The following is a 21938-nucleotide window of genomic DNA, read 5'->3' on the forward strand; positions in this document are numbered from 1 at the left end:
AGTCGTCGTCATCGTATTATGTATATTTGTACATATACATTTATCATTTATTACACAGTATTATCTCTAAGCTGACTAAACACATTTCCCGATAACCATGAATGAACTATCCGCTTAGAAAATTCACTTTTCACGTATTCCAAACTCGAGCAATGACGTTAAGACGCAATCGCACAGTCAGGTGCTATGTTATTTTTCGGAAAAAAAATCATTGCATTATAAACGATGTAAAAAATAAGGTTAATAGGTCATTGTCGACTTAAATAAAAGTTCTCCATTTACATTGGTTACAATAATTTTAACGTCACATAAAAAGATGGAAATTAAAACAATGTAAGCGGAATCTGTCTTATTTCACATCTCACGATAGGCTACACCTACTCTAATCGCCTCTCTTTACTGTTATCTTTGTTACTAATACCATAGTGTAATTTAAAATTTAAAACATGTTTAATGTTTTTAATGTTTATATTTCCTTTAAAATATCCGATTTACATAGAAAATTTGATTCAATATTAAATGACTCCCCACAGTGGCGTAACCAGAACTTTTAATGCCCGTGGCAAATTAATCCAATCGGGCCCTTAGTTTTATAAATTTGGAAAATGAGGAATAGCCTACAAAAACTAACCACCTATAAAATTCTCCTCTTTAAGGCTACATACAATAAAAAGCATGTTTAGTGTAATATTATTTTTATAGTAAAATTTTATTAAACAATTTTTGGTTTAAAAATATATACAAAGCAATACAAAATTTAAATATTCAAAATTTCGTTCATTTTGAATTTTAGGGCTACAGTAGTTTACTTTATTATTACCCTGATTAATAACTTTTTCTAGTACTGGGTCGTATTTTGCAAATAACTTAATAAAACAAATAAAATTACCGAGCTTTTCTCTGTGGCCGTGAAAAGGTAAACTTCGCATAGCTAATATAAGAGTAATATTTAAAATTCTCTCTAAAACCTGACGCCAAAATAATTTTTTTTTTTTTATACTCTGTTCTAGTTCTTCGTTTAATGTTTTATTTAAAAACCATTTTTCATATACTAAACAGGAAATGTAGTGAACGTTTGATTGCTCGTGTCTTTTGATGCCATTTACTATGTGTTTCCAATCACGATATCTTGTAGTCCAAATATCTTGAAAGCCAGTGGATGCGCGATCTCCAAATAGCCAGCATGACCTACAATACGCTTTTTGAAATATAGTCGAATAACATAGCCACGAACGTTCGATTTTTAAACCAGATTTGGACACTGTAAAATAATACTTTTCAGAAAAAGATCTATCGTCTAAATTTTTAGCGAAAGGCCCTTTAGCTTTAGGTCTACTATGCCCATTTTCAATTATGAACCGTTTTGTTTGAGTATCTAAAACGATTTCTTTAAAATGTCCAATATCCGTCGGATCAGAAGAAGTTTCAATAATATTTTTAAAAACAATATCAAAAGATTCATTTTGATTCGTACCTTTATATGAACAGCATGACAACATTTCTGGGGCGGATACTTCACTTTTTTCACTATCTACAGAACTAAGTTCAACACTTTGTTCACTATTAACCTCGGTATTAACACTTTTAATTATTATTTCACTTTTATTTTCACGAGGAGTGGTACTAGAAAAAAACTACTAATTTTAGCCAATTTTAATTATTTTTCTTGTTCTTCCGATTTTTTCTTACGCTTTTCATAGCTACTAGGTATTTTTTTCGACATGATTGATCACAATACCTATACGAATACGAATCACTGATTCACAGCAGAAGGCGAAAACAAAATCGGTCTACGACACGTCATTAACTAATAACAAAATAAAATATAAATTAAAAGAACATAATGTAACAACGACCAAACGACGGTCACTTTTTCCTAGAATAGTTCTAATCTAATATAATATCTAAATATAAAATATAAATCAGTACGTGTCTGACAGCCGACCGTGTAGCACGTGTTTTACTTTTTCGCGAGTTCGCATTTAATAGCTTCCGATAGCACACCACTACTGGACACACATATACGGTAATATAATATTATACTATTATGTTAGTACCCTCCTAATCGCACAATGAGCAACGTTAATAAGACGGCCAGACCGTCATTATCGCCGGTCATTAGTAAACCGATATCGAATAAACCAAATATTAAAACTATTCCAACACAAATAACCAAACCTAAAAATGCACATCTTTCACAGCCCACTCTCTTTAGTCGCTCTAGGATACCTAAAACCACTATTTCTACCTCCACCTCTAGTTCTCCTACTCCGTCTACATCAGCAATACCGTCATCGACGTCTTCTGCGTCCAGCGTTATCAACAATCAAGTAATAAACTCTAACAATACCGCACAAAACACAATCCGTAATTACGCGTCCGCGGCAGCTAATGAAAACTATCCCAGCAGAGAACAAGCACTTGTGTTCAATTCAATAGACGGTATACCCCAAAGAGATTACATTGTCGCCATAGGCAAAATAATCCCGCCTAGAAATATTGCTTTCGTATCTCGCATTTCGAATAACCGATTTTGTATTTTTCTTTCAACCAAACAAATACTAGACTCACTTCTAGAATCCACACAAACGATTACAATTAACGATCATGTAATCCAAATACGCAGACTTATTAATCCTGCTAAGAGGACAGTCATATCTAATGTCTGCCCTTCTATACCTAACCAGGTTATACTTGACGCGCTCAAAAATATCAATGTTACCCCTGTATCTGAAATTTCCTACCTCAAAGCAGGTATCAACATTGAGGGCTATGAGCACATCTTAAGCTTCCGTCGACTGATGTATATTAAACATGAAGACGTACCTAATCTCCCTGGATCTTTGTCACTATTTCACAACTAAACTGAATTTAGTATATTCTTCACCGACGACAGAATCACATGCTTTCTATGCAAATCCGCTGGCCACACCTCTAACACTTGCAAGAAAACAACTGACAATCCCTAAACCATTATCACACATAACCAATCCGTTACTGTGGAAGAACCGCCCTTGGAAGAACTTACCCCACACCCCCGTATGCTCAACACTCTGGAAACAAATGTCACCCCCTCCCCAGTAAAAAACATTAATACTCCTTGCACACCCACCCCATCAATGGAAGGAATAACGGAAGACTATGTAGCAAATGAAACCTCTCAGCCTTCCCCCCTTAACAGTACTGAAATAACCGAAAACCATTTCACTCCACCTTGTGAAACACATAAGAGACCCCTTTCTGACGCCTCATCTCTAGCAACACCTTCCTCTCACCCTCCGGCAAACTCAAACGCCGAGAGAAGGAGGCATAACTCCAAAAAGACTAAAGTGGACAGATCTCGTTCTAATTCCTCATCAAAGACAGCTGACAAAATATCCGACGGGCTCAAACCAGCTGAGGACATCTTCTCCAATGACTCACCCATCTCTTTTATCCAATTCAAATACGTACTGGAAAATTTCAACAACAAAAATTTAAATATTCACAACATATGTAAAGACATAAACTCGGATATCACTTCGCTTATGCTTTTGATTGATTCAGTACGACCTCAAGTCACTGAACGTACCACAAAAGCTCTACTCACCAGACTGGCCAACTTTCTATTCCAGGCCTTACCACCACCTCAAGACAACTAACCCTCTATGCAACCTCACTCAGCTCATTATCAATACCCCTGACCTCCTCCTGTCTAATATACCATCCACTAACTATTAGTAACATCAAATCATGAGCACAATTATCCAATGGAACATTAACGGCTTCTATAAACGGACAGTCGATATCAACCGTATTGTTTATAACTTTCAACCTAAAATTATCTGCTTCCAAGAAACCAATCTCAAGAATAACCACACTGCTCACATCAAAAACTACTCAGGTTTTTTTAAAAACAGAACCTTCGCTAACAGAGCAAGTGGCGGAGTTGCCACCTTCATTAGTAATACTCTCGAAAGCGAAGACATCCCAATAGTGTCTGACCTTGAAGTAACAGCTACACTCGTAAAATTTGCGAAACACCTATGCATATGCAATATATATACTCCGAACAGTAAAATCTTTACAAAACAGCACCTCACAGATATTATACGCCAACTCCCTAAGCCCTTCGTACTCTTAGGTGACTTCAACAGCCGCAACATAGCATGGGGTTGCTTGCACACCGATGACCGGGGGAAATCAGTAGAAGAATTTCTAGACGAGGAGTCTCTTTGCCTCCTCAACCATAATGAGCCTACCAGACATAATATTGCCAACGGTACTTTCTCAGCGATTGACCTCTCCATCACAGATTATAATACGGCACCACTACTCGAATGGCAAATACTGACATCATATAGTAGCAGTGACCACTGGCCTATAGGTATTCAGTATTTTGATCACTCTTCCGGCATTAACCATGGAACCTACTGGAATCTCAAAAACCCCAACTGGGACCTCTTCTCTCAACTAATCGAACATGACCTCAATAATACTCCGCTAGACATAAATCCTTGTGATACCCAAAACAAAATTGACTCAATAATCAAAAAATTCACGGAAACTATTTTTAGACGCAGGCTATAAGTCAATCGGGCTTAAGACCAACCAAAATCCCAGGAAAAAAAATGTTCCATGGTGGAATAAGGACTGACACGATGCAATTAAGAACTATAAAAAGAGACTCAACCGATATAAAAAAACCAAAACTCCTGAAGACCACATACTCCTGAAAAAAGCTAGGGCCGTAGCCCGTTATACTACCAAAAAAAGCAAAACCCTCTTATGGCAAAACTTCACCTCTTCCATAAGCCAGAATACATCTCCTAAAATTATATGGAACAAAATAAACTCTATCAAAGGTAACAAATTCAAAACCATTCCTGATATTCTGCACTACAACCAAGAAAAAATAGTCTCCTCTCCCAACGCCTCAGAATCCTTTGCCCATTTCTTTCAAAAAAACAACAGCGACGAGAATTATAGTCCAGACTTTATCACGCACAGATCTTTCAACAACATAGTACCTGAAATAGTATATACGCAAACCAACGCTCAATACAACTTAGATTTGGACATGTCTGAACTGACCTCGACACTTCAATCTTGTAACAGCAAGAGTCCTGGACCCGACAACATACCCTACTCATTCCTCAAAAATCTACCAGAAATTGGAATCCAAACTCTTCTCCTCATATACAATACCATTTGGACACAAGGTCTCTTCCCCTCTCAATGGCGAAATGCTAACGTAATTCCCATTCCCAAACCAGATAAATCCAAATTTTAAATCGAGAACTATAGACCGATATCGTTAATCAACATTTTGAGCAAGCTCCTTGAAAAAATTATAAACAAACGTCTAATTTGGTTGTTAGAATCCAAATCTCTCCTCAACAAAGAGCAATGTGGTTTCAGACGTAACCACTCAACACTAGACGCGTTAACCTCAATACATACCGACATCTGCTCCTCCTATAGAAGCAAACAGCACCTCATTGCAATAGCTCTCGACATCAAAAAAGCTTACGACACTGTATAGAAAAACAAAGTCTTAACAATCCTTCACAACTGGGAACTGAATGGTAACTTCCTGAGATTTATAAAAAATTTTCTTGCCGACTGTAAGTTTTGCGTCAAAGTCAATAACCACCTCTCATCATCCCACGATATTGTCAACGGACTTCCTCAAGGATCTGCTCTCAGCGTTACTCTCTTTCTCGTCGCCATTAATGACATTTGTGAAAAAATCCCCAAGCCGGTTAAATACATTCTTTTCGCGGACGATTGCCATATCTACTGCAGTGGATCGTAAATTGAAACTACCTCCCATTTTCTTCAACTTTCCCTGAATGCTCTTTCCAGGTGGTTGTCGGAGTCTGGATTTACGTTTTCTCCCTCAAAAACGCAATGCATCATATTCAACAAAAAGAAAAACGATCACTTTCCACCAATCACTTTCATGAACTCTCCTTTGACCTTCTCCGATAATATCCGTATCCTAGGTCTCACGTTCGACGACAAACTTAGATGGCGCCCCCACTTGAAAAAACTCAAAGGTGAATGTCTATCAAGAATGAAAACCATTAAAATACTCTGTAACAAGACATGGGGATCTGAGACAAAAAGCCTCCTCAGAATCTACAAATCCCTCATTCTCTCATTAATCTATTATGGCTCTATAATTTACAATTCCGCAAAAAATAACGTACTCAACACCATTAATCCTATACATAACCAAAGTATACGTTTGGCTACTGGAGCCTTTAAAACCAGCCCGGTAGATAGCATCTTATGCAACGCTGGCGAACTCCCTCTTGAACTAAGACGCCATAGCCTTATACTCAAATACATAGCAAGAATTAAGAACTTGTCTAATCATATATCCAGCAAGACTCTTCACAATCCCCTGGCTACTAGTCCTATCAACAACAGGATTACAATCTTTGAACATTTCACAACGATCAGTACAAATATTGGCCTCCAAATACAACCTATGTGCAAAACACAACTCTCATCGCCTCCTTGGATGTGGTTTCCACATATCAACACACAACTTACCAATCACTGTAAGCATTCCACCGACAGCACTATCATCCGTAGTCTCTTCTCAGAAATAATGTCTCAACAATACCCCAGTAGTACACCTATATATACTGACGCCTCCAAAAATCCCAACGGCGTGGGCTTTGTGGCAGTTCTAGGACACGAACATTACAAATTTGCTCTCTCTCCCAACACCAACATCTACACAGCGGAAACCTATGCTATACTCGAAGCTCTGAAAATCGCCTCCTCCTCCTCCCTGGACTCTTTCGTTATCATCAGTGACTCTTTAAGTGCTTTAAAATCAATCCTAAATCCCTACTCTACAAATGAACTAGTCCAACACATCCAGGATCTGATATCAAAATCAAATAAAACATTCACCTTCATGTGGGTCCCGTCCCACGTCGGCATTCCTGGCAACGAAAAAGCAGACCAACTCGCAAACGAAGCTTCAATTCACCAGAATACCCCAAAACTAAACCTTACCACATCCTCAGAGTCACTCAACATCATTAACCTCAAAATATTAGAGACATGGCAAAAAAATTGGTCCAACGTTCCCCTAACTAATAAATTAAGGATCATCAAGCCCCACATCAAAAAATGGAATTTTCCCGGTATCCTAAAAAGAAGAAACGAGGTCATTATTACCCGAGCCAGAATAGGCCACACTCACCTCACCCACTCATTCCTCATCACCAAGGAACCTGCTCCAATATGCACCGCTTGTAACGTGACTCTATCTATCGAACATATTATAATAAGATGCCCAAAATACTCCCAAGCACGGAAAATATTCAAGAACCCATCATCCCTCCGACTCGCCCTCAGTGAAGAAAACACCGAAGCGATCTTAAAATTTTTTCATTATACTCGTCTTGACCATAAACTGTAAATATCTGTATATATTATATTATCTTTGTACACTTTTGTTGTGATCGTAGGCTAATAACCTGATGATGTTGAAGCCTTTATTTTAATTAAAAAAAAAAAATATATATATATAAATGTTACGTTCGGTTTCAAAGACAAGGGATTGCGATACGCTTCATTGTTATTTCCATTCTACAAATAACAATATCATTAAATGTATAATAATAATATTATAGTGCGGCCAGCGAAATTAGAAGCTTGACGGTCACGCTCCTGGTGACCGTTTTCGTGAAAACCAAGGGCTCTAAATATTTTAGTTGCTTGTGTAGCTGCGCGATCTTTTTTTCGAAATTGAGCGTTCTTCGTACCCCTGATAAAAAAACGGCCACCGGGAGCATGACTGTCAAGCTTCTAGTTTCGCTGGCCGCACTATAATATCGACAATGTCGACGGACTGGTAAATAGAATAATCTATAAAAATAATCGTGATCAGTTATTAAATTTATTTTATTTTACAAGAATATACATATATTTTTAAACAGAATCGTATTTATAAATTTCACTAATGGTGATTTGTTTTTGAATGTACTATTTTTTTCTTGAAGGGCCCTCTAGAGTCGTGGGTCCATGACCCATTGCCCGTCATGCCACCCTATCGTTACGCCACTGACTCCCCAGTACTTTCAATTGCTCATTTAAAATTATTATTATCTCCTAACTGACCTACCTCAAATTTAATTAATTTGAAATGGCTATCTATACATTTCTTTCAATCTATAGAAGAAGTTAATCTAATATACGCGTTATCCAGTTCAATGTTTTTCTCATATGCAGTTACATAGATATACATATTTCTACTCTAGTTTCGGACAATGCGTGATGTAGAACCTTATCTGCTCAATAGTAGAATACGTCGGGTTAAGTGTATAGTGCGATGTAGAAAAGATCGATATTAAAAATGTTTATACTTAATATGTATTCACAAAAAAAAAAATATTAATAAATTCATCATTTTTTTAAACTAATAAATTAAGTTCATTGTTTTATCTACTTACGCAAAAAAGGTACCTTCTTTTTACATCATTATTTATTAATATAAAATTCTATTTTAAATCATGTTATATTTTAGATTGGTACGATTGCTTAAATTAAGAAGCAATCAATTATTTAGATATAAAGCGAAAACTAAAAATATATAATTAATTATTAATAATTATATACTTTCTTCTTTAGATCTTAAAAAGTTAGAGCGTAAGATTAAAGGTAAAAATCAAATGTAAACAAAATTAGATTTTAGGAACAATGTACTTCATTGCTGACGCGTATCTACCTATTTTTACGTCATATGCTGTTAGGTATAAACACGATTCGTGTAGATGTGTTTAGAATTCTATTAAGTTAAGGAATATGAATTAATTATAGTTTAAAAATACTCATATATCACAGAAAAATAAAAAAAATTTTAAAAATCCAACTAGTTAAAACAGATAAGTTTTTTAACTTTAAGTTTTTTAATGGGTTTAACTTTAATATTAAATCAAACGATACTTAATCGGTGCTGTTGAACGAAAATTTGTGATGTTTCGATTGGGTCTGAGAGATAAAATTAGTACAAAGTATGTAACATTAACAAAAAAAATGTATATTATAATGTTTATAAAAATATTCTGATTAAAAAATAACAATGAATATACTAATTTTCTAAGGTTTTATTATCTTCTTATTCTTTTTCTTCTGGCTTGATCTTCTTTACGAAAAATTTTGACGCTATCACAACTTCACGCCACTTCTCCCGGTTACGAATTATATTTCTCCGGTCATTAACTCCTACCCTTTTTAAATTGTCTTCGACCACATCCATCCATCTTAAAGTCGCATTATAAACATATTTATATAGGAGTATAATATTTTTATTATTTACCATTTGAGGTGCAACAAAATATACATACTGCTCGTGAAGAATCCACAATGAAATGTTTAGAAAAACAGGCTAAAAAAATGATAGAAACATCAAACAGGAAACAAAATCGTATTAATGTAAGAACTACTGTTCGAATTCCAATCCCTGATGTTGATAAGGCAAGAGAATCACCTTGTATTTTATTAGCATTATTGCCTATATTTAAGATGGCTTGTACAAATGATATATAAATGTTTACATTTAAAATTGAAAGATTATAATAAAAATAACATTTTTTATTTATACAACTATAGGTACAAAAAATGGTTTTTTAAAGCACAAATAACAGAAATAGCTCCATAAGACAAAAATTTTATTGACTTAAAAGAAAAAAAAAATTTAGCAAAATTATTCTCCGAGAGGTTGCCGGCATGAGTATTGCTATGAGTTAGGGATAAGTAGTTCGAAGTACCGTAGTAGTTTATCTTGTGAATATAATATATTTACATGATAATAATACATGATTTTTTCGATTCAAGTTATATTTTAGTAAATAAATGGAATATTACCCAAATTGTCTATCAATTGTAGGCATTTTATTTATTACTTAGTCATTATCAGCATTGACTGGATAAATTAAAAAAATTATTATATTTTTAAACATCAATCAACTATAAAAGTTATACTTTTGTAGTTTTCGTCACTATGGTAGGCGTTCAACGTTATTCATCAATTTTCGATTACATGCTTTAGTTAAACGTTACAAAAATTGTTCAAAAATTGATCAGAAACAGACATTTAATCGTTCTATAAAATTCTAAAATAAAGCGTATGCCCACATTAAATGCACTCATGTTTCAATACATATATTTACAAACATGTAGTTTTTATAAGAACATTTAATGACATGTTTTATAATTGTATTTTGTTAAAGAAGCTGAAACAAAAAGGATACCTTTGAAAAAAAGTAAATTATATTTTCGTATAACATTTTTTATTGCTAACGTAACCTTAAACTTGTAGGTTTTACGTGTTATGTAAAAAGTCACGTTATAATAATTACAGTAAAAATCGCAATTTATATAGGTATAAAATATTTATTTTCCATGAAATTCGATATGTATAAGGATTTTATTTATAAAAATCCACGAATTTGAATGATGACCTTACTATTCTAAAAAAGTATGGTTATAACAACCGCTGTTATAATACACATGTAGAAATGAGTTGCATCACCGTTTGTCACGATCATTATCTGTCTATTATTTCCACTCATACACAGTGGCGGTTTTTGGAATTTTTTCTGGGGGGGGGGGGGTCCTTTAACATTATCTTATAATACATAATGACAAAAAAAAGTTTAACCCATTAATAATAACTAAATAAAATTTAATTCTTACATAAACGAAAAACCATAGTATAGCATTTTATTTACAATACAAAAACAATTTTTCGTTTTTTTTTTATCAATTCGTCCAAAACTTCGTCAGCTGTTAATTTCAAATCTTTATGAATACACATCATAGCTAGACCATTTAATCTTTTCTGAAATATTAATTAAATTATGTTTAATATTTTAAAATATGAATTATGATTTTCTCAATTACTTACTACTCCAATAGTGTTCCTCAAGTAGGTTTTGATTCTCTTAAGATTTGAAAAAGTACGTTCATTAGATGAAATTGAAACTGGTAATGTGGCTAGTATTTGAAGCAGTTTGTATATATTAGGATAAATATCATTATTACAAAGTGATAAAGCTTGAAGTGCATTAGTTGGCTCTTCGCTCAAATTTTTTAAACACCTTTGCCACAATTTGTATTCAGCCAATAAAATTGCAGGGTTTCCATTTTCCAGATCATCTTGGTAATAATTGACTAATGTCATAAAATCATCATCTAATTCTTCTTTCGAAAATAGTGAATGAAAAGAATTTAATGTAGTTTTGTGGTCAATAAATCTTTCTTTTAGTTCATTATCAAATGATTCAAGATATGGTATAAATACAGATATACGATAATATTCCTCTGATGATGTAATATTTATATTAACTCTTTAGTGTCTGTCTACTTGATGTTCTTGGAATCTTTATTTCAACTTGAAAATTAACGGCAATCTTAGAGGCTTCTTTAAAAATTTTTTCAAATTTGTTTTCTGCATCATTTCTATACACTTGTATTTCGTGATATGTCTCATGAGCTAACTTCACAGCTAATCTTAAATCTATATTAATTTTTTGAAGCTGTTTCGATAACGGTAATCCAATTCCAAATCCTTTTGTTAAAACTATTAAAGAAATAATAAATTCTCCATTCAAAATTGAATTTCGTAGACACTGTGCTTTTCCAGTTGTATCACTGTCTTCCCACGTTGAAATATCATCTTAAGACTCTACAACAAAATCGTAGAATTCTAAAAAAACATTAACTGAATGATACCTTTCGATCCATCGAGTTTCACAACAACGCTTTAGTGTTTTTCTTCGAGGGATTGTCTGGAGAATTTTCAATTTTTTGTGTGAGAACTGATTTTCTTTTTAGATACACAAAAAAATCCCGTGTTTTACTTATTACCCCAAGACAATTTCTTATGGGTTGGAGAGAACATGATTTAGATACGACAAGATTTAATAAGTGAGCAGAACAGTGTACATATATGGCAGAAGGATACAATTTTTTTATGTGCGCTTGTACACCTTTATATCTTTCCGACATTGCTGCTGCGCCATCATATCCTTGACCACGAAGATATTTTAGCTCTACACCAAACGTACTAAGATTTTCTAAAATTAAATTTGCTAGTCCTTTTCTCGTAGTATCATTCGTTGGAATAAATTGTAAAAAATGTTCATGGAGTTCTAATTTGTCCAAATCAACATATCTGACGCACAAAGAAACTAATTCTACTCCGGAAATATCAGGCAAAATGTTTCGCAGTACTTGCTAACGAAACATTTTGCCTTATTTACCGATGCTACAACTTTTCTGAGTAAAACTGAGTTGCAAGAATCTATGATGGCGTTTTGGCTCGTTTTACTTAGGTATTTTATTGTTTTTTCACAGTCTAGAACTGACCTTAATACATCGTCTCCCTGTGCTCGATAACGAATAATTTCACGAAAATTTCCTTGATTATTTTCTTAAGTATCATCAACATGTATACGTCCCCAGTCACGGTGTCCTCTTAAAGGCATATTTTGACGCTCACACAACATTATGGCTTCAATTATGGGTTTAATATTTTGTCGATTTTCTAATACTTGTTTCATTCTTTTGGTTCGTATCATGTTGATAATAGATTTTTCAGGGTTTTTTAACACGTTAGAAAAATTGCTCGCATCGAATAAACATTGTTTGTGATATTCAAGGGAAGAATTCTTATTAAAATTTTCAACTGCATGTTTCTAATTATCAAATTTTTTTAATACTAAGCTGCCTAATAAATGAGAATTCTTCCCACCTTCGTTTTTGGAAAATGCTACACAAAACTTACAATATGCACCATTTTCTATAGCCGAGTATACCAACCAAGAAAATCGCATCAACCAAGAATACTGAAATTTAAGATTTTTTTCTTTTTTTTCCTTTCCACAAATATAAGTTTTTGTTGGAAAGTTAAATTGAATGTCGGGTTTCCAGAGGTTATTTAAAACATTTAGTTTATCGTTTTGATCAAATTTTTTATTTTTGTAGAAATATATATCAAATGGAGACGTAGAGATCAGTGCAAGGGAATCCAATTGTGATTTTTTAGGACTATTAGAAGCATTTGATAATGGAGAAACAGATCTTTTGTTTGTTGATGGTTTCTCCTTCTCATTAATGGGTGACGAATTTGCCAAATTAAGAGATTTAAAATTATCAGATGTTGATGTGGTTTTGAAAAAATGTGTTAAAGATTTTTGCTTTCTATATGACATACTTCAATCGAGTTTAAACTCTAGTCAGTCTATAACCATAAATATAGGTAATCCATAAGTAATCTTATATAATTAATATTGATCTAACAAAATATTCTATATGCAATTATTAATAATAACCATTAAACGGTGACTAATCATTTGTGTATTATTCAATATATTATCAATTAGTGGCGTAGCGTAGGTTTCAACGTAATGTATACGTTAAAAACGGTTAGTCAAATGTTTTTTTGGGGGGATGGCTTCGCTATTCTATTTTTAAAGGTTTAATTTTGCACATACACAAGTTTCACATAATTTTAAATCATAATAATTATTAATATTATTATAAGGAGTTAGGACCCGGAATTATAAGTAATTATAGATAATAAATACTGATACTACATACAAAATTGAAAATATTAAAATAATAATACGTATTATAATGTATTGCCGAACAATATTTTCCGTCACCCGTTGACGTTGGTCGTTTATGTATATTTTTTATACAACTATATTATAGACTATACGATTAGATGTAAAGATAAGAATAGTCATCGGGTGTCTTGCTAATCGCTAACAAATATTTATTTATAGATTTTAACACAAAATCAATGAATGTGATAACAATAAAAAAAACCGCAGAACGTTAATATTTTGTAATATCGTGATCGATACACAATGTTATATTATGCATTAAATATCTACTAGCGCGGTTATAAATGGCTGTAAAGTATAAATAATGGAAATTTTTGTCCATGAAAAAATAATGAACAACACAATATAAAGATGATAATTTAAAATCAGTAAAATACAATTTTAGAATTTTGTAGGCTTTCATAAACCATTGAAATTAAAATAATTTTTAAATTTTCTTAATATTTATCTAACCTAACTTGGCTACGCTACTTATATAATAGGCACCTATTCAATTTTTATTATAAATATTTAAATTTTTACGAACCTGAATTTTAAATACTTTTGAAGTTCGATTCAAATTGAATGCTAATCTTAGATTAAAAAAATATTTGTGAATAAACTCGTAAATAATAATTTGTAACTAATCCACATAAAAAACAAGGTTAAAAATTTACAATTTAGACTTTCGACTGGCGCGATGCACGACGGTTGAAAAGTAATTGACAGACGATAGTTTATCGCAGTGGCTGTGACATTTTTCGAACCGCCAAACTCTATTGTTATTACAGATAATAAATATCGTAAACATCATAATTTTTTCAGGGCAAATATAAATATCTATATAACTGTAGTAAACATTCAAATACACGGAATAATAATGATGAAATCACCAGAATTATATTTAAGCGTGTAACCGCATATAAAAGTCGCAATAGCTACTAGCTAGTCAAAACCTGAGCTCCTGGAACCCACAATGTATCACAACCTAAACACGGGATCTGGCGGGGGTCCAGATCCCTGGACCACCCCCCCGTAAAACCGCCACTGCTCATACAGAACTTTTATCTACAGTAGTTATATAATATACATCTCAAATACTATTGAACATTCACAAATGTAAATATGATTGTACTCGTGTAAAACTTAAATCATAATTATAATGTGTTTAATCGTTCATAATCTTGTTAGATTCCCCGTTAATAACTACTGCAAAAAATGATCATAAATTGATCAGAATCAAACATTTAATTGTTCTATAAAAATTTAAAACAGAGCGCGAATGCCAACATTAAAATGCACTCATGTTACAATACATATAAATACAAACATATTATAGTTTTTAACAGAACATTTATTAACATATTTTATAATTGTATATAGTTATTAAAGATAACAAGGAATTGAGCTCTTTGATAGGTAAATTATATTTTTGTAAATCATTTTTTATTGCTTACGTATCCTTAAACTTATTGGTTTTACGTATTCTCTATAAAGTCACATTATAATTATTACAGTAAAAATCGCAATTAATATTCGATAGGTATGAAATATTTATTTTCCCGGAAAGTCGATATGTATAAGGATTTTATACATAAAAATCCACAAATTTGAATGACGACCTTACTATTCTAAAAGAGTATGGTTATGACAACCGCTGTTATAATACATATGCAGAAATGAGATGCGTCACCGTCTGTCACGATCATTATCTGTCTATTATTTCCACTCATACAGAACTTTCATTTACAATAGTTATTTAATATACATCTTGTATATTTATTATACATTCACAAATGTATATATGATTGTACTCTTGTAAAACTTAATTCATAAATATAACGTGTTCCATCGTTCATAATCTTGTTAGATTCCCCGTTAATAACTACTTCAAAAACTGTTCATAAATTGATCAGAATCAAACATTTAATCGTTCTATAAAAAATCTAAAACAGAGCGAATGCAAACATTAAATGCACTTATGTTACAATACATATAAATACAAACATGTAGTTTTTAACAGAACATTTATTGACATATTTTATAATTGTATTTTGTTATAGAAGATACCGAGGAATCGAACTCTTCAATAAGTAATTTATATTTTTCTAAAACATTTTTTATTGCTTACGTATCCTTAAACTTGTGGGTTTTACGTATTCTGTATAAATTCACATTATACTAATTACAGTAAAAATCGCAATTAATATTCGATAGGTATGAAATATTTATTTTCCCGGAAAGTCGATATGTATAAGGATTTTATACATAAAAATCCACAAATTTGAATGACGACCTTACTATTCTAAAAGAGTATGGTTATGACAACCGCTGTTATAATACATATGCAGAAATGAGATGCGTCACCGTCTGTCACGATCATTATCTGTCTATTATTTCCACTCATACATAACTTTTATCTACAATAGTTATTTAATATACATCTCATATACTTATTGAACATTCACAAATGTAAATATGATTGTACTCGTGTAAAACTTAATTCATAATTATAATGTGTTTAATCGTTCATAATCTTGTTACATTCCCCGTCAACAACTATTGTAAAAACTGTTCATAAATTGATTAGAATCAAACATTTAATCGTTCTATAAAAATCTAAAACAAAGTGAATGCCAATATTAAATGCACTTTTGTTACAATATGTATATATAAATACAAACATGTAGTTTTTAACAGAACATTTATTGACATATTTTATAATTATTGTATATAGTTATTGAAGATAGCAAGGAATTGAACTCTTTGATAGGTAAATTATATTTTTGTAAAACATTTTTTATTGGTTACGTGTGTCCTTAAAATTGTGGGTTTTACGTATTCTCTAAAAAGTCACATTATAATTATTACAGTAAAAATCGCAATTAAAATTCGATAAGTACGAAATATTTATTTTCCAGGAAATTCGATATGTATAAGGATTTTATGCATAAAACCCACGAATTTGAATGACGACCTTACTATTCTAAAAGAGTATGGTTATGACAACTGCAGTTATAATACTTGTCCAGAAATGAGATGCGTCGACGTTTGTCGCGATCATTATCTGTCTATTATTTCCACTCATACAGAACTTTCATCTCCAATAGTTATATAATATACATCTCATATACTTATTATATATTCACAAATGTAAATATGATTGTACTCTTGCAAAACTTAATTCATAATTATAATGTGTTTTATTGTTCATAATCTTGTTACATTCCCCGTCAACAACTATTGTAAAAACTGTTCATAAATTGATTAGAATCAAACATTTAATCGTTCTATAAAAAATCTAAAACAGAGCGAATGCCAACATTAAATGCACTTATGTTATAATACATATAAATACAAACATGTAGTTTTTAACAGAACATTTATTGACATATTTTATAATTGTATTTTGTTATAGCACCAGATGAGAAAAATAAGAATCGTAAATAATAATTTTGTATTACATGTTTTATGCTTACGTATTCTTAAACTTTTGGGTTTCACACATTCTATGTAAAGTCACATTATAATAATTACAGTAAAAATTGCTATTTATACTTGATAAGTATAAAAAATCTATTTTCCCGAAAATTCAATATGTATAAAGATTTTATACATAAAAATCCACGAATTTGAATGACGACCTTACTATTCTAAAAGAGTATGGTTATGACAACTGCTGTTATAATAAATAATCAGAAATAAGATGCATCGCCGTCTGTCATGATCATTATCTGTCTATATTATTTCCACTCATACAGAACTTTCATCTCCAATAGTTATATAATATACATCTGATATACTTATTATACATTGACAAATTTAAATATGATTATACTCGTGTAAAACTTAATTTATAATTATTAATTACGTGATCCATCGTTCATAATCTTGTTACTTTCCTTGTCAACGACTACCTACCATGAAAAGAGTTCGTATATATGTATATATATTGAAATATATGCACATAAATTAGGGTGACCAGACGTCCCGTTTAAAAGGGGTTTGTCCCGTTTTTGTTCATCATGTCCCGTTGTCCCGACAAACTTCGAACGGGACGCTTTTTATCCCGTTTTTAGAAGATGGTCCTGTTTTAATCCCGTTGTTTCAATATTATTATATTATGTTTGTGAAAAAAATATAGATTTATGAAACAATTAATATAAAACAGTTTTACTCGTATATATGATTAAAATTAGAAACCAAATTTATAAATAACAGACACCATGTTCAGCTGTGCGATTATTTCGGTCGTCGTCGTCTTATCGCACCGACCGACCAAACCACGCACACGCTACACAATTATTATAATTATTATTCCTTAAATATAAAAGTATGTGTACGCTGACGGTCGTCTGCTATTTTTGTTTTTCAATTATTACGAATACCCGTATTACGGTATCGACAACTAGACGACAAGCCTGTAGTCTTATGAATATTATAATTATATTGATTCGATTATTATTATTATTATTCTATTCTAATTCTATTAAGTTCTTTATCGTTTTTACGTTGTCCGTCTTCTTCCGTCTTTTATAGGCATTACGCATTTATCGCTAATAGTTGTTAGTTGACACTGTTCGCTGTTGACATTCGATCAATGAATTTCTTTCCGTAAACTCATTCTTTGGGAGGGGGGGGGGGGAGTAGACGTTTCAGATGTCACGTTTCTTTATTTTCTTAATATGGTCACCCTAACATAAATGCAAATATCATAATATAAAATTATAGTTCATTGTATTGAAATAAATAATCCTAAAGAATCAATTATCGTTTAAATAGTTTATTAACCAAATTGGGCTAATATAAAGTATGTGTATATTTTTTTTATTTTAGGCGATCAAAATAAATACCACTATTATCTATTGAAATTTATTAATACTAATTTAACTAGTACGTATTCTATTGTACACTTATTATTAATAATATTTTTTTAGTAGTAATTAGTTAAATTATAAAGTAGCAATACTGTACGTGTGCTGTGTTGGTACCTAATATCCTAATCTCAAACAGTGTAATATATCGAAAATAAGCTCACAACGGTTAGGTTATAATAATATAATATATAATAAATATATCACCGTTCATTTTGTGGTATTTCTAGTTGGTAATATTTTCGTACGAAAGAAATAAATGTCGAAAAAAAACAGTGTATAAACTAAGTATAAAATAAAATGTGATGCGACGCTGTGCGTACACAAGAAAGAAGCACAGAGTGTCACATGGTATGTCGTGTAAAGGCCGACAGTATTGTGCGGTTAGCGATGGTGCGTATGGTGAATGGTTTGGTTATTTGGAGATGTAGCGAGCGGGCGCATAAAAATATTAAAAATCTGAATGGACGAGACCGTTTCGGCTCGTGGCGTCATTTCGCGCCGTTGGGGAGGGGAGTACGGTGTATACAAAATAAATCACGGTAGGAAATATAATTGTTTCAATAAATATGACAAACATTTACAATAAGTACAATAATTACAAAAAAACACATAAAAAAAAATAAAGTGGTGATAATGCGATTATAACGCGACATTACTAAACACCTAGGCGAAAAAAAAACGATCGTGGGTCGTTTTTAATCGTTATTGCACGCATAGTAATGATCGACGACCGAGTCTTCGCTCGAGTCGGTTGATGGACATCAAGACTGTCTTGTCGGCGTCGATTCTTATGAAGACGTGACTGACCCGGTTTAGGTAGGTACTATGTAGGCACGAACGTGATACGTCGATTGTCGTGATTTGTCCTGGCCTCCTGGGTGTATATCGCAGCTGGCTCATCGTTTGTCGTAAGGAGGCTACTTGCTCGGATGGTTGCGGTTCGGGTGGTACGTGATCAAAAAACTCGACCGAGAGTTAGACAAACTTACAATTATTATTATTGATTTAAGTATAATTTTTTGTCTTTTGACCGCGAGTTAAATTTTCATACTCATTTAAATAGAATTTGTTGTAAAGCTTTAAAAAAGTTAATTGTATAAAAAGCATTTAAAGTAAATTTAATTTAATTACTCCAAAAAATTCTTTATATTGTTTTTTGTGAAATCTATATTGGAATATAAAGCTATTGTATATTTTTATGGGATCCAAGTATTTCAAATTGAGAGTTTTCAACATAGGTTCCTGAAATTTGCAAAAAATGTGTTAAAATTTATCACCCAGCTTATGATTATTCGTCAGTTCTGCACCAACTCGGCTTAAATACTTTAGCTCTTATATATTCTGCAGAATTATTAACTCGAATTAATTTCAAAGTACCATTCTTAATTACACGTCACACTTATCCATTTTCCATGCCAATATCTAACACCAAGTGCTCAAAAAGCAATCAGTACACCGAATAATTAACTTAGCCAATAAAGATCCATCAACTTTACTTTAAAATATCATGTACAAACAAAATTTTTTATATACATATTAAATATGGCATGTGCCGTATTTTTATATTACACCAAACATACTTGGTTATAACTCCGTGTAAAAAAAAAACCCGGTTAAAAAAAATTAAATTTAGTAATGATATAATATAGAAACTTAGTAAAATGCCTTTTTATAATATTACAAGCAGCGCCACTGCTTGCCATGATTTTGAATTGCAATTGCCCGGTAATTTTATCTTGCGGGTGGGTGGGTGCCTGGTTGTTGAGTACTGGTGTCAGTAGAGAAATTATAGTACAAGATTAACTTCATCAGAATATGTCGTATGATATTAAATAAGAATAATAAAATTAATAAAAACTATACCAAGAAAATCCATCAGCCCTGAATACTGTAAAAAACAACAAGGAATATGGCTATTTAAAGCACTATCATTTTAGTTTATATTTATGTAATACTCGTATTATTATATTATACTAATTATTTACAGTATATACTATAAATCTATAAATCTACTGTACTATAATTTATACTATCTTCTTCTTCTTCTTTCTTCTTCTTATAATATAAAACCAAAACGAGCTTCCTGGGTTTTTTCGACAAAGTGCTCTGGTTTAGTGCACTGGCCAATCGGAAAATTAAAATTTTTTCTTATCGTCTTTCTTATCTGATATCTCTCGCGCGCGCCGTTATCGTTATCGTTATCTCCCGCCGCCGTCGTTATTATTTGTTTTTCTTATACCGTTTTTTCCGCTTTTCGCCCGTTTTTCCGGCCTTTGGAGACCTCTTTCCGTCGCGTTCTCTCCGCCGTAGCCCCGAGCAGGTTTTTTTCGTCCCGTCCGCGCGCGTTTTTCGTTCGGATTCGGTCCTCTGTCGTCTGGTTAGACGTCGCCCGTGTTCCACCGGTTTTTCTCTCCGCCCGAATCGGTTTCGCCTTTTTCGCGTCCGTGCGTTTTCCGATCGCGCGGAACGCGTCTCTCGCGAGTCGCGCGTCCCCGAATTCCGTTCGCGACCGTCGCCGTCGCGTCCGGAAAACGCGTTCTCCGGTCGTTTATCGTGTCGTCACGTATGTACTATTATTTTTTTTTTACTATACGATAAATCGTTTATCCCTATCGAATACGCGTTTTTTTGTTTTCGGCGTCTCCGCCCTCGGACGCCTCCGCGACCTCATCGTCTCGATAGCGTATAAAATACGATTATGTGTAATGTGTATAAAAAAGAAACGTGCGCACCGTCGATGACGTACGTCAGATATGACCAGATCCTTATGTGTATTACACAAAAACATCGCAGAATCGTTGCTCTCCGGTCGTTGTAATGCCTTTGATCGCGTACGTTTGGGGCGATATCGAGATGTGTGTATGTGATAATAAACTCGGTACGTCGTTAAGACGTACACGATTTAATAATGTAATGAATACGTCGGAAACGCTCTAAACGACAATAAACGTGCGATTTACGGTTGCTACACTCGAATCGTAAAAATCGTATCGCTTAAACGACGTATACTATGGTATTCGTCGCATCTCTAAAACGGTTTATGTGCTCGAAATTCGATTACGGTTTTCAACTCAAACCGGTAGTCGATAGGTGTTAGGATAGGTTCCCTGACGTTAGGTAGGCAGGTTCGTATCCCGTTCCGGCACATTCTGGGCGGCCTCATAAGAAAACTACACGTACGGAAATTTTTTGCATTTTTTTTTCATTTAATTCGATCGTTATTAATTGCTATTTTCGTTTTGATATGACATTACTACTCATAAAATATTTTTCAAATTTTAAAAACGATTTTTGATCTCACACATTTAATTTTATATTGCTTGATTGATGATGTCAAAATATATTATATTACAATATACTTTACACGGACATTAAATCACACAATAGTATTCCATTTAAACCAATTATAGTTATTGCTAACAGTCTGCACGATTCAAATGTA

General features: G+C 32.7%; 1 protein-coding gene across 1 annotated transcript in view; it reads left to right on the forward strand.

Moving 5' to 3' along the window:
- The window catches only part of LOC112596925, a 34738-nt gene extending 14779 nt beyond the window's left edge, over positions 1-19959 (forward strand). Inside the window, exons 11-18 of the mRNA XM_025342798.1 lie at positions 8638-8667; positions 10239-10271; positions 15003-15038; positions 15683-15712; positions 16357-16392; positions 17038-17061; positions 18456-18512; positions 19778-19959. Of these exons, the coding sequence (XP_025198583.1) occupies positions 8638-8667; positions 10239-10271; positions 15003-15038; positions 15683-15712; positions 16357-16392; positions 17038-17061; positions 18456-18512; positions 19778-19959 (428 nt within the window). The remainder of the gene's footprint in view (positions 1-8637; positions 8668-10238; positions 10272-15002; positions 15039-15682; positions 15713-16356; positions 16393-17037; positions 17062-18455; positions 18513-19777) is intronic.
- The last annotated feature ends 1979 nt before the right edge of the window (positions 19960-21938 follow it).

This window comes from Melanaphis sacchari, unplaced genomic scaffold, assembly GCF_002803265.2.
Source record: "Melanaphis sacchari strain LSU unplaced genomic scaffold, SCAv2.0 Contig36_pilon_pilon, whole genome shotgun sequence".
In the NCBI taxonomy this organism is placed as follows: domain Eukaryota; kingdom Metazoa; phylum Arthropoda; class Insecta; order Hemiptera; family Aphididae; genus Melanaphis; species Melanaphis sacchari.